The following is a 14,352-nucleotide window of genomic DNA, read 5'->3' as shown; positions in this document are numbered from 1 at the left end:
TAATTAAAAAAAAAAAAATAATCAATCTCAAGAAATCTAAGATACCAGCCCAGAAAACAGTTGACTAACTTAGCTTAAGAACTACTTTGCAAAGAATGTGAGCATGCTTCCACATAACAGATTTGTAAATAAGGGCAAGGAAACACCACATTTACTTCCAGCTGCAAGGTCTAGGATTCATACCTTAATGTTTCCAGAACTCAAAGTTGAATCAATTCTTACTACAATAGTCTGCCACCTTACTGTTAGCATACAAAGTCTTTGTAGGCATACACACTGAATGAACAGTAATGATACAAAAGTAATCCCAGCTGTTCTGCACGCTTCCACTAAGAATGAACAACTTACCAGATCTTGTCTTTCTGTCATACTCATCTTCTCAACTATGGACCAAAACCAACGCTTGAACTGCAAAAGCTTCTCAGCATTTTCTCCTATTTGAGAAAAAATATACATTGTGTATTTATGTAATTCAGTTGGTGCACTGAACAATAAATATTAAGAGATCTGTTCTAAATATACTTACTGCATGCAAGCTGGATCTCAGCAAGTCTCTATCCAGTCTCTGAGACTGGAGACTCATTTCAAAACTAATATACACGTTTCTGAGTATAAAGGCTAAATCTGTCATACCTCAGTGTACCACACCCTCCCAACCAAAAAGTCCAGTAAAAGCTAGAGTTTAAAAAAAATTATTTAAGACATTAGACTGCATACATCACATTTATAGTTCTAACATTAGGTCAGAACTTCCAGAAGGAAAGACGCACTACCAGTAACATAATTCTTTTATTTCACACCAAGTAACAGTGAGGTTGGAAAACGTGCCTTTTTTCTTGCCTTTACTCAAGGTAAATACTTTAAAAGGTATGTAAAGAACACAGAAATTCTGTCATCAATTTGAGTGACTTAGCAACTGATGACAAATTCTAAGAAGTAGTTTCAGCTTGAAGCTGGTAACTTCATGTAGAACAGACAGCATTAAAAGTTATTCAGAGTTGCAGAGATAAGTTGTTTCATACCTGACTCATCATTGAAAGAGGTAAAGCTGATAAGCATTTGCACATTTACTTCACCACAGCCATTTACCAAAAGTCTGAAATCTTCTGCTGTCAAATCTTCTAATGAATTCTTTGGAAGTACATCCAGAAGACCCTTCCTCATTGCCTTAAGTAAAAACCACAAGATTCACATTACAGCCATATCATTTACTGTCAAGTTCCAAGTCCAATTCCCTATCAACTTGAAATTTCTTATACTAGTGGCTGTTCTTTTCCATCAAAGGTTTATAATCTGAGATGCCAATCTTCTAAAACAAAGAACTGCAACAAATTAAGCAGCAGAGCAGTACAAGCATATGACTGCAAAAGAAAACAGTAATGGTTTGAGCTAGTATTGCACCAATCACAGGAGCATAGGCAAATTATATTCTATTATTGAAAATATCAGATATATTACTGACCTATTCTGAATCTAGTGAGAGTTACAAAACGCACATCTTAATTCCACTTTGCTTCCCAGTCACTCAAGTGGCTCTTCTGCTTTAAAAATGTAATACACATGCATGTGTGTGTACACATACATACATGTTTCAACATAAGCACTACAATTTTCAACTCATAATAAAGAGAGAGTTGAAATACTTATTAATTCATGCAGACACAGAGACTGAGTGATTCAATTCCAGGAACACTTTTTTTTTTTTTTTTTGTAGAATTTTGGACCTAATCTGCACAGAAGTAACCTAGAATCTGCTAGCCTAACTCAGAACTGCAGCAAAAATTGCCAAGTTTAGGTGTAGTACGCCACTCTTTTAAAAGAGATTCAAAAAATGTTTTTAATATAGTTTTACAGTCTATTAATAGTTTTTTGCTACACCAGCAGAAAAGAACAAAGTTGTGTTTTGTAACAGACTCTTCCTTTTAAAGCAAAAATACAATCAAGTCAGAAGTTCAAGGTGTTTTATATACATTTTTGCCTGTAAGGCTAAGCAAAAGGCGACTGAGATTACTAGTATAAAGTAGCTGCTAAACCCAAAGCAGGAATTCCAAGAGGCCATTTAAGCTCAAGAAGCAATCATACATACTTAACCAATGAGATCACATTTAAAAGGAATTATCTTTGATCATATTAAAAAAAACTGGTCATTCTTCACAGCACCATAAAACTAGGGGTGCAACTACAACAACAAAAAAAAAGAGATTCTTTTTAATCAAGCTGTCATACTTTAAAAAGAACCTGATTAGCAATACCATAATGAGGAGAGAGAGGGGAAAAAAAGCCTACAACACTCCATCAAGAACTTACATGCAGAGGCTGTTCTGCCACTACCAACATTCGGTGTTCTGCATATTTCCGGACGTATTCATAAACATTCTGAGGAGTGACCGGTATATTTACACCATTGGAAATAAGTTCAACCTATGGCAAATTATCAAAGATCATTGGAGGAAAGAAAGACAAAATGAGATTATTATTACAACAGACATGTACGTTGATCAGTGATTTATAGTTCAATATTTCCCCAAACTGAAATAAAATTTACTACTGGTACCGTTACTACTACATGCTAATGTAGTTCTGTAGGTTTTATGGCAGGCTCTACCTACACCACCTTCAAGGAAAGACAGAAAAACTCAACCAAATGGAACACTATACTTCAGTGTCTAAAGAGAATGCTGCATTTGAATCTAGAAAAAGGTAGATCAGCTTTGAAACCTTACAAGAACCTACATCGTATGTACAAGACAACACGCATAAGATAAAACTCTGAAATTACATTAAGACAGCTTTTTGTCCTTACCTGCCCTCCACCCTCCTCCTTGCAGAGGTCTATTGCAAATGCTAAATCCATTGCTGCAAACACTGCATCAGCATCTGTACTTTGGGAAGCAAGTATAAGTTGCCGAAGGCTTTCGTACATAACCGGATCAAAAAAAGCAAAGTCATGCCAGTTCACCTATTAAAAAAATAAGCAAACAAAAAAAACCCACACCTTCAGTTACAGACATATTCAAAATTATGTGCCCTGTGCCTAATTGCTAGTATACAACAGTGCAGGTGTAACAACACAAAATAACTCGCGTAACAAAGCATACAAACACTTAAATATAACAACAGTCAAACTCCTATCTTCAGCATGCTGTCGAAGGTGCTTAAGAATACTCAATTCAAGTGCATTAGCATTACACACAGACTTGTGAAGCCTTTTCTGCTATTACGGCATACATCTTCTAAAGAAATTTAATAGTTTGTGGATTTCTGTTTGTTTTCTTGTTTTTGGAGAGGTATGAGGGGACTTTGTTTTTAAGAAATTCTTCTACATATCACATAGATCAGTACAGATTTGATGGTGGATGACTGAAGTTGCAAACGACTTGCATCAGTGCTCCAAAACACTGAAAGACTATTCTCCACTTATAACTGCTGTTATACGCTCAGTGACTAACATATAGTGCAGCTTCCAAAAATTAGTATAATACCACCTATTTTTTGCTGCTTCTTGCTTTGTGTGTTAGCAGGCTGTAAAGAAAAGTAATCCATTATTCACCAACTAAAATATCCTTGGGTGTACTGAACATTTAACTGGAAGAAACATATATTCAAAAAGAAAACCCTCAGGGGCAATCTCTCTTGGAAGGTACTGTGGAGACAACATATCTTCTTGTCACTAACACTATTTGTTAAGATCATACATACATTGAGTAATTGGTTATGTGATCAGAATTGTTTTCTGTTACAAAAGGCCAACATTAACAAACTTTGGCTTAAGTTTTCGCATCAGAAATCTTATGATGTTCTTAACTAATGAATGAAATGTGCAGGATTAAGTGGCGGGTGTTTTGGGGAGCACGTGGGGAGGGAAGCAGGAGGTAAAGGCATTTTTGCTGAATTTTAGACTACGATTAATCTGAATTAATTTATCCCCGCACTTATATTACTTAAATTATTACAAAATTGTAATTATAATCCAATTCAATTAGTTCCATCAAGTAGGAAAATCCTTTTGGGTAACGTGATGTTGATACAGTCCAACAGTACCTCTTCAAGCCATCACTCTTAGGGTTAACTCAACAGATAACCTATTGCAAGTCCTTCCATCTTACTCAAACACCTTCTAGCTACTTCAAGCAGATCTACTCATTTCACTACCTAAAATAAAATAACTTCTTCAAGTTAAAAGCATACTTACAGTTCCAGGACTAACTCTATTAGTCAACACACACAAGGAAGAAAAAGCAGTTAAAGATGAGTTTCTACATGAATAAATAAAATTCAAATTTGTATGATCAACTTACCTTTCTACCAAGAAGAACTTTGATTACGTGTCTATTTAATGTGATAGGACACAACTCATTCTGCAACAGGCACAATCCTAAGATTCTGAAAATAAACATGATTTTTGTTTTAGTGTGACACAAGTTACATTGGTGATATTTGAATTAAAAAAATTTAAAATAAGAATTAAGCTTTGAGTCCTATTTATCCAAAGAAGAAAATTTTGGACATTGTATTTTCTACAGTATAAAACCTTAACATTGTCAAAAAAGATGAATTATAACATGAAGAGAAACATCCAGGTGTGCAAACTCTCCACTATTCAGCACCCACAGCAAGACACAGAGCAAATTAAGTATAAATGAAGTTTCTGCAGCTTGCATCAACAGCACTCTTCCTTGGTACTTTGAATACTCATCCTTTACATTTTTTTCCAGACTAGTAAGTTAATCACCTACCTGCCAATATTTCTGAAGCAATTCAGCCTCGCTTCTGTGTTTTTACCAGGTCTCGGTGTATAAAAACCTCGTTTTCCAGGTTGGTAGAAGAGTGGTGCATTATCATCCCCGTCATCCGTATCATCTAATTCCATATCCACTACACTACGGCTGGAACCATGTCGCTTTCTATTCTCCTGTTCAGAAAACCAGAATAGTAATCCACACATGTACTTCTAGCTACCAAGCCACTTCAGCAAGCTCTTGCAACCCAACTCAAAGATTACATTTTATAATGGCAATGTTCTATATTTTTGAGTGATTACTACTTAATCTTTTCAAAGGCATAAACAAATAGCAAAAAAAAAATCTTTTTATCTGCATAAAGACATATTCTTGATAACTCCACATGATAATTACATAGAACTTCTCATTGCACGATGAAAGAAGGCTTCAGCCAGTTTCTAAAACTGATAACTGGATCTCCCCTAACTTCCTATTTAAGCATCAGTACGTTACCTGCACTTTATCTGAAGAGTCTAGCAATCCAAGATCCAATATACTGTCAGCACCATTCTCCCTTGACAGGAAAAAAACAAAGGCCAATGATGATTTAATTTCACAATAAGAAACATTCTGAAACCAGACAGATTTAATTAAACCAAAGTCAACAAGTCACTTATCCAAAGGAAAAAGTCTTGAACAAAGCAATGAGTAAGGTAGATGTATCAGTTAAATTCAGCACAGTACAAAGTGCTTTAACCACAAAATCAGATTTTGCCTCTTACAGAATCCTCAATACTTTACCTGCCATGTGCAATAATGAGTTCCATTGCTTCATCAACTCTTGCTCTAAGGGAATCTTCACTAGCTAGTAACAGAAGCAGCTGAGCAGGGGACAATTCCAACAACATTCCTGTGATCTTACTTGCAAACGCCTGGAGATACAGAATGACACATTACTATTCTCTGCCAGTTCTCTCATTTTCAAATACAGTTTTGTGAAAGTTTAAGGATTTAAAATACAGAATGCATTACAAGGTACCTCACAGGCTACATGACAAATTACAGAAGCAAAACCTGAACAATATCCTAAAGAATACAAAGCAGGCATACATGTTCAACTATGTTCAGGTAAGTTAATAATTGACTAGGAAATTAATTTTTCAATTAAATGATGCAGGGATACTTGACATATCACTTAATGTACTAGCTAACACATACTGGTTGCATTGCTTGCACTCGAGGGTACAGTCTTTCTCCAAGCGCCTGTCTGTGTGCGGGAAGTGGATCAGGATCATCACTAGGATTTCCTTCTGAAGCTGGTCTAAAAGGCCTTGTGTCAATGGAAAGTTGTCTTCTAAAGTCCCTTAAGAAAAGTTAAAGCAGTTTGTACTAATTTTAGAAGAAATAAAAATACTCTGGACTTTTTTTTTTTTTTTTTTTTAATTCCCCCCCCGCAAAAATTCTAAATAGCATTAGATTTTATACCAGGAATATTTCTCATAGCTATGTAGAGAGTTATTCAGAATCAGAGAATAAAAATAAAACAGATATTTTGATACTATCAGTACTTCAGATGAAGCAGTAAGTGTGCCACCAATGACAATACTGTTTCTAAACCATCCCATAACTTCATGCTGGTACACAAGCTTTTTATTTATTGTTTTAGCAAAGAGATTTATGGCATACTGTTGAGACCATCTATCAACACTAATATCAACTACATAATTTTTTTAAAAAGTACACCTGGCTTCTTTAAATTCAATACAATTTGGTCTTGAAAGTGAACAAGACATTTACTTGAGTAAGCAGAAGTATCTTTCTGAAGATAACCCAGGCAGTTACTCCATTTGACAAATCAGCCCCGACAAACTCAAGATGTATCACTTACCTATCCCTGTCTCTCCGAGAACCAGCTCTTAAGCCACTACTTCTCCGCATTTCTCTCTCACGCTCCCTCTCTCGATCTCTCTCCCCCCTGTTTCGCAATCTCTGCATCAGACCTTAGGGAGGAGGAAAAAACCATAACCCTCAGTATCTTTATACTTCTCTCTCTGTCCTAAATTTCAGTATAAGAAGGATGCAGTTTCGGAATGCAGTTTGAAAGACATGAAAGAAGTGTTCTCTCATTAACATAGTGATCCAGGTTTAGCCAAGCTTAAGAAAGGAACCTGAAGTGTTTGTATGAACTTACAAATGCAAAAAGCTCCCAGACGTTTATTTCAATTTCAAAAAACATTTATAAATATTCGTGACAAGCCAGATACAGCAGTCACCTTAAATGTTTGCACTACGTAAAATCTTGACATAAAATCTTGATAATCTACTGGAAAGAAAGATGCTCAAAAAGAGCTAAGAACTTCTAAAGTGGACTCATTTCTAGAAAAGCATCAACTTCTTGTTCTGAAAACAAAAAATCCATTTTCTTGCCTCAGAGAAATAACATACACAGTTTTCATGATTTCTATGCTGACTGAACAGCAAGCATTTCAACATATAAAAAAAGCATTTGATGCTTTTATGAATACTATCTGTAAATTAACTGCAGCATTTCACTTACTTGTATGGGTACCCTTGTTGGCATTCTGAATACAATCTAGATTTGGCAGTTTCTCATTTGACAGAAAAGCCTGTGCAATGGCAGTATAAAAGCTCCGTGCTACACCGCTGCCTTCTCCAGGCTCATCTTTAAAAGTAACTTTTACTCTGTGGACAGCCATTGGAGTGGTGGCACACCTGCGACCAAAATGATTGTTGAGCTGCCTCATGGTCTGCTGAATTAGAAGATCTCTGTCTCGATCAACCTAGTGAAAAAAAGAAAAAACTTTTTTTTTTTTCCTGTTCTTTATCAATCATCATATCAAGAGAACTTCAGCTTCACAAGGAAGCATCTGGACACTTCTGCATAGATTCAAAAAATACCAAACACATAATGAAAAACTACACCGTAATTGCAACAGAGTTCATACAGTAAGGTTTAAGACAACTGCTTGCAGATTCTGAAATATAGCTTTTTCTATTAAGTTAATGCAATGTCTTATGGTTCAACTTCTAATGAGACAAATTTGGAAGAACAACTAACATTTTTTACCTCCAACGTTAAATCCCGGGATTGCTGGTTTCTGAGTTTTTCCATCTCCCTGCGGAACTTTGATTCCTTCACTTCAAAGCCACCCAGTTCAGTCAGGATCTTAAAATAAAAAGTAAAACCAAAATCAGAATAAGAGCAGTTCATAGTTAGTTGGAAAAGTAATTGTTTTCATACTAAAAAGAACATACCGATCCAGGCTCTGCTCCAACATCTTCCATGAATACTCTACCAAACAACTCTAAAGAAAGACGCCAACGTCCCAGCAACATGTCATGAGATATGACCATGCCCATGAAGCTACACTGTGGTCTGATAAAAGAAGGATAAAAAATAAAATTAAATTTAGATACATTTGGTGTACTTCTACGTAACATCTTGCCTCCAACTAAGTTCTTGATTTCTGACAAACTGGTCTACCACCCAACTATACTCCAGAGGAACATGTAGAGCTCAAATGACTGCGTTAATTACCTGATTACAAGCTAAGTAAGATGTGAGTTAAAACATTCTACACTGCACCCACAGATAAAACCATACACTTTAAATAATAAAACCTGTTATCTACAGTAAGGTATAATCTGATCATAAATCCTCTTGAGAGGTCTTTCCACGTACTACACAGGATCAACCAATACAAGTTGGCTTAATATATGTGGAATTATACACATTGAGCCCAGTCTTACAATGCCCTTTAAAATGGCTTTTGCCTACTGTGCTAGGCAGTTACTATGTATTAGCATATGAAGGAGCTAATCACTTGATACGCATTTGGAATGAACAAAGAATGAGTAGGAGTACTTGGCAGAATTGCAATGGAGGAAAAAAGCCTTCAAAATGAATTGAAGGTGAAAGTCTAGCAGATTTACCAAGGAGAAAAATATCAAAAACACTGACATAATGGAGTCTTTCCTCCTCCACTCCAGTAATAAGTTGTGAGCTCTACTCACTTAGTTTAGACATTGTCTCCATACTAAGAAGTTTCAGTAATTTAGACAAATTAATTTTTTCAATTTAGAATTCTTCTCAAAACGTGGTCATGAAAAAGAGACATTATCCCATACTTTGTGCCACAGGTGAAAGAAAGATGAAAAAAAACTTTCTATATGTCACTCCTCCTTTTATGTAAAGCTGCATTACAGCTCTCCTTTTTAAACAGGAAGAGCAGACTGGACATTCATACTGAAGCGCTAATTATAAACCTCAAGATTTTTAAGTTAGTACTTTTCAGTTCTGTGTTATAATCCCCAAACTTCTAAACACAACTCCTAACTCCTTGCTCCTACAGCCGTGCTCGAGAATCCTCTACTGAGGCTTAGGATTTTGTGTATTGTTGTACCAGTTGCAAATTTTAGCGGTTCTAGGTTTTAAAATATTCACAAGTACTTACACATGTAATTTTTATGAAGCCAGTCAAATGAACTTTAATTTCATAGAAAGAAATTCAGCTGGGTGCCTACTCTCCATGATAACTTAATGGTAACTTATCTTAATCTTTCCAATCTTTATAAAGCCTTTATTAAATTATCTGTCTCCTATAATACATGTTGATTTAAACAGAGAAGTTAAATTTACATTGGCTAACAGTTGCTAAAATAGAACACTACCACACTGAAATTCAAATCTTGCTTCAAAAAGATAATTACTCCAAAAGCACACAACTTCATTGCCGCTTGGAATGCACTCTTCTGGGCTGTCAATTCCCATTTTCCACATGGCTAACTAATAAGTCATACTATGTATGCAAAAGAAAGTCAGGTAGTAAAGGATTTTTAGTAGTTTGCACAGACCTTGAGACTGTTCAACTGTTCATTTAAAAGCTACTAAATACAAACATTCAAACTAAACAAAGATACCCATTTTAATTTAAAAGATTTTAGAGTCCTAAATATTCTTTTATCAGTTCAGTAACATTTCATACAGTAACTTTAAGTCCAACTACCTGAAAGATGTGAGAGGTGGCCCTTCGCTTTCTGTCAGTCCTATCTCTGCCAACAAGCTGCTTTTCAGTTGTGCTGCAAGGTCATGAGCTGAAGGCCCTGGTTTTGAACTCTCAGATTCTTCTGTAGGCACATTTTGTTCTTCGCCTTCTCTCTTCTGCCGATTTTGCATGCTCATAACATTTTTTAAGTTGGCTGCATAAGACATTTTAGTTGGAAGAACCTAAACAAGGAAAAGTCAAAGTTAATCACAGTTTATTGAAAGCAAAGGCTTTTTCAGGAAACACATTATTCTTAAAACACAGAAAAATAACTGCAATTGCTTTGATAATACACAAACTCACTGGTTTCAACAAATAGGAAATACAGTTTTCCTGTTTTAGATTTATGTTTCATATACTTGTTTCATAATGTTCCGTACGCATAATGTAGGCATGTCAAATCTACCCCACACGGTAATATTTATTATAAATCATTACTCAACTGGCATTTCAAAATTAACATGGATCATATTGTAGCCTTTAAAAATATTGCCTGAAATCTGCTATTAATCAGTAACTGTACAAATTCTTACATTTCAAAAAAACTAATACATAAGGAGAAATTAAAATAGAAGTCAAAAGTTTTCACACTTGAAGTGCTTTTGAACTACTGTTCTAAAGCTACTTAACATTTTATACTATAAATTGAAGCATCTTTTTTGGGAATTAAGGCACTAGTTTAAATTATTGCGTTCTTTAAAATAATAAAATCTTTAAATCTACCTCGAGGCAGTTTCTATCCACTGTAACTTCCATTAAGCACTTCCCACTGTTGGCAGAAGATGAATACAGACCCTGGCTTGGTCGACCAAACAGATCTTCTTTGCGAGCATTTGGCTGAAAATTAACAAAAGCATTCTGGGTAAGTAATATACTTCAGTTAGAAAAGAAAAAGTAAATTTCAGTTATCTTCCCGAATGCTATCTCTGGTGTCACCTGTAGTAAGTGGGGCTGGTCTGCCAAGGGAATGGCTTCTGCCAGAGGAACTTCAAAAGGATTGGGTGGAATGCAGCCAAGGAATGTCATCGAGTCTGATCGTCTGAAAAATGGATGATTTTGGCCAGTCTCTGCTGGAAGGGAGTCGTCATCTTTGTCATTGAGTGCAGCACCTAAATATCAGAAAGATGCCACTTCAATTTTCAGTTATAAAAGCAAAAAGAACACAAATTACCAAGAACTAAGCATCCTTCTTAGCTATATGACTAGAGGAGAAGGAATACAAGCTACCTTCCAATAACTTTAACAGTTCTAAGGATGTTTCTGCTGATCCACCCCCACCCATTTTTATTTTTTAAGTTGTTTAGTTGTCATTTTTATACCTCTTACTGCAACAAATTTTACTGAATGTGCACTGCTCCTCTACACACACTTCACTATTTTTAGAAACATTTTCAACAAATCAAAACTGTTACAGTTCAACTCAAATTTAAATTTTGAATTCTGCAAATTGCGCACAACTCCAAGTAAGGGCACAAACTGCAGCTCTGAGAGAAAGTAGATGAAATAGCAAGTATAAAAAACAATTATTCAAAGTCTCAACTAGCTAACTGGGACAAAAACACTACAAAAGTGTTGTATTTTAGCATGCTAAGGGAGCATTTCTGTATACTAACTTTGATTGGTGTCGTCATCGTTCTCATGTTCTGAATCTTCGTTGTCAAGACCCAGTTCCAAAAGCTCTCGAGTTCTAAAAGAATAAAAAGCATTTACAGCTGTACAAGTCAATAAAAAGCCAAACCCTAAACAAGAGTTATATCTGCAAGCTATAAATAATAACTCTGAAATGACTGGGGAATAAGTAGAGCTGTTCATGAGGAGGTGGTGTTCAGAGCTGTAGAGTACTTTTCATTACACAATAACTACATTACTCACACAGTTACCCCATTTCACCACCTCTAGAGTTTGAGCTGAAGTTAAAGCTTAAGGCATCAGTAGGTACATTCTTTTTTTAAATACTACGTCACTATTAAAAAAAAAAAAAAAATTGGGAACCTTGAATTAGGGGAAGAATTACAGGTGAATAATAGTCCATAGTATATTTACTTGTGTAGAATACACTAGATAACCTAAAAAATAATGCCAATCATATATAAAAATTATCACGTTTCTTAATTGCTTACTAGATAAATGGATTCTACTGTATTATAAAAAGGATCAAGAACTTTGAATAGTATTCATTTGTGGCAGTGCGTGGATTCTCAAATATGTTCCAGAATTACAAGGGCTGTCCAAAATAATGCCTCCTATTTCATTACGTCCTTCTGGATTTCCTGGAAACCAGATAAACCATCTCAACCAACTCTGATTGATGCCTTGTGATATCCACTAAGCTAAAGGCTCAAGCTGCCAGAGTCAGGCCAGAGAAGAAAATCTTTCAATCGCAGCACAATAATTACAGGCCTCATACCGGTCTGAAGATCATGGAGGACACTGCCAATCTTGGCTGGACAGTCCTTATCATCCCACAGTATAGTCTGGATTTGGCACCTTATGACTTCCATTGTTCAAGCCAATAAAAGATGGGTTGTATAGGCAATGTTTTCCTAGCAATGATGCTATCATAGCAGCTGTGAAAGTGTGGGTCGCCTCCACAAGTACAGAGTTTTACAAGTGTGGTATGCCTGCTTTTGTTCATCACTGGCAAAAGCACACAGGTAATGCAGGTAACCATGTTGAAAAAGCATTCTGTACCTGAAAATCTGCTCTACCAATTAGTAATACTGTGCTCTTTGCATCTGTTGTAGTTTCCACAGAAATAAATAGGAGGCGTTCCTTTCAGAGACACATATACAGATTAATGTAAGTATCTGAGCTGCTGATTACCACCTCCAAAGATGGAAAGATGGGGGCATGTGCAAAGTTTACAAAAATTAGTTTCTATGAGTCAGACTTGCTACCTCTTCCGTTCCAGCTGAGGAGTATCCAATGTTGTCTGTTGATTCATCGCTTTAATCCAATAAATAAGCGCTTGAAAAACATAGGCTACGTGCTTTAGTGAACAGACATCGAGAACGGGGAGAACATCTGAGTGCTCATCATTGTGAGAACGCATCAAAGACAGCGCGTAGTTCAGGAAATCACCACGTGCTGACATCATTCCCTGACGGGCACTGAGTAAAGTAGCACGTCTGGTGAAAGGAAAGAAAGGAATACAAAGGAATTAGGCAGCACAGGCATCCTTTCCAAGTTAGTCTCTGCATCTGAAATACTGATGTCAAAATTCAAAGAAGTGTGATAAGAGTAATGATCACCATTTCATTGCATTGAGCCACAATGCACTAGTGGCTCAAGTGCAATATATTACTAACAGTTACTACTTGAGACAAATCTAGTAAATCAGAATACACTAAATTGTAACATCACAAAAAGCAAACATCAAAACTACTGCTACGTTACCAAAGTATATCCTTAAAAGTCTGTGAATGTAAAGATTTGACTGTAAAAATAGCACTTACACCACATCTAGCAATCAGACTATTTTCATACCTTCTTCCCTCAAGTGTTCTTAAGCTGGCTTCCTCCCGGGCTGTCATCCTTTCCCTTCTGGCTGAGTTCTGAGAAGCATGGAGAGGATGATTTGGATGCCCAGGATCACCAGCAGATGCTAATGCAGAACCATAACGCAGCTGAGCTTCTGTGGAGTCCATTATACTAACCATCCAATTCCAAGTAGGAATAAGCTTTTCTTCTACATAATTCTATACAGAATGAGATTTAGTGAGTTTTACAAACAACAGACTTAGATGATAAGAATGCAATTTCAACATAAGCCCTCATCCATGGCTTTCACATTTACATCACTTCTCCCACAAAGAGGTTGTAAAAGCCCATTAAGGAGTGAAAAAATTTAAAAATCCTGAGATCTTTAGTGAGACAGCTGATTTACTTCTTAGGTGTACAGTCTCCTCACTTACTAGCCTGGTGTCTGTAAAGCATTCTCACCATCCCTTTCTTTTCTTTGGGCACTTTTTCTAATTCTCACCTTGCGATCACACAGCACCTCCCAGGTGCACACAGTCTGGGGTCTAATTTTTGGTCTAATTTCCACTGTTTTAGTAGCTTTTAAGTCCCCATCTTGGAATGTTGTTCCTCAGCCACCAAAACTCACAACTAATTCCATTAAAGACAGAATTAAGACCTACATAAAGACCTATGCCTGCATATAAGATTTCCCTTTCTAGTTCAGTCTTTTCCTCATTTGGTCCAAAACCAGCTCTGCAGCCTGCTTTTCTTGCCATTTACTAACTCCACCATATTGGTTTTTATTCTACCTAACCCCTCCTCCATTTCCCCCCCCCCCCCGTTTTTTTTTTTAATCCAACACAAACCTTCTTTATACTCTGGTCTTTAAAAGCATCCCTCGTGCTTCAAACATTTTCTTATATCCAGCAGACACAAAACCCTAACTCAACCCCTATTTTTGTTTCTAAATCAAAGTTCAGCTCTCAGACTTCCACAGACCAATACACACCACTCACTGCTTCAGCTAGACAACACTCCTGTGCACTTGTGGCATAACAAGTGCAAAACATCTCTAATCAGAACAATACTGTCCCACAAAGAAT

At 36.3% G+C, this 14,352-nt stretch overlaps 1 protein-coding gene across 8 annotated transcripts in view; it reads right to left on the bottom strand.

Annotated features, from left to right (window-relative positions):
• UBR5 (ubiquitin protein ligase E3 component n-recognin 5) overlaps positions 1 to 14,352 on the bottom strand; it is a 78,393-nt gene that overhangs the window by 1,482 nt on the left and 62,559 nt on the right. For all 8 annotated transcript variants that reach the window (XM_042834537.1, XM_042834578.1, XM_042834546.1 and 5 more), the window contains 19 exons: positions 13,274 to 13,485; positions 12,685 to 12,915; positions 11,401 to 11,474; positions 10,724 to 10,896; positions 10,511 to 10,624; positions 9,749 to 9,969; positions 7,998 to 8,118; positions 7,810 to 7,908; positions 7,279 to 7,522; positions 6,610 to 6,721; positions 5,940 to 6,084; positions 5,523 to 5,653; positions 5,235 to 5,295; positions 4,737 to 4,912; positions 4,299 to 4,383; positions 2,804 to 2,959; positions 2,308 to 2,421; positions 1,023 to 1,167; positions 349 to 434 (listed from right to left, as the gene is read on the bottom strand). In XM_042834537.1, coding sequence (XP_042690471.1) covers positions 349 to 434; positions 1,023 to 1,167; positions 2,308 to 2,421; positions 2,804 to 2,959; positions 4,299 to 4,383; positions 4,737 to 4,912; positions 5,235 to 5,295; positions 5,523 to 5,653; positions 5,940 to 6,084; positions 6,610 to 6,721; positions 7,279 to 7,522; positions 7,810 to 7,908; positions 7,998 to 8,118; positions 9,749 to 9,969; positions 10,511 to 10,624; positions 10,724 to 10,896; positions 11,401 to 11,474; positions 12,685 to 12,915; positions 13,274 to 13,485 — 2,700 coding nt within the window. The remainder of the gene's footprint in view (positions 1 to 348; positions 435 to 1,022; positions 1,168 to 2,307; positions 2,422 to 2,803; positions 2,960 to 4,298; positions 4,384 to 4,736; positions 4,913 to 5,234; positions 5,296 to 5,522; positions 5,654 to 5,939; positions 6,085 to 6,609; positions 6,722 to 7,278; positions 7,523 to 7,809; positions 7,909 to 7,997; positions 8,119 to 9,748; positions 9,970 to 10,510; positions 10,625 to 10,723; positions 10,897 to 11,400; positions 11,475 to 12,684; positions 12,916 to 13,273; positions 13,486 to 14,352) is intronic.

This window comes from Centrocercus urophasianus, unplaced genomic scaffold (assembly GCF_019232065.1).
Source record: "Centrocercus urophasianus isolate 14NV4802_14NV808 unplaced genomic scaffold, USGS_Curo_1.0 seq_11, whole genome shotgun sequence".
Classification (NCBI taxonomy): Eukaryota; Metazoa; Chordata; class Aves; order Galliformes; family Phasianidae; genus Centrocercus; species Centrocercus urophasianus.
Note: the sequence above shows the minus strand (reverse complement) of the source record. Positions and strands in the feature narration are given on the sequence as shown.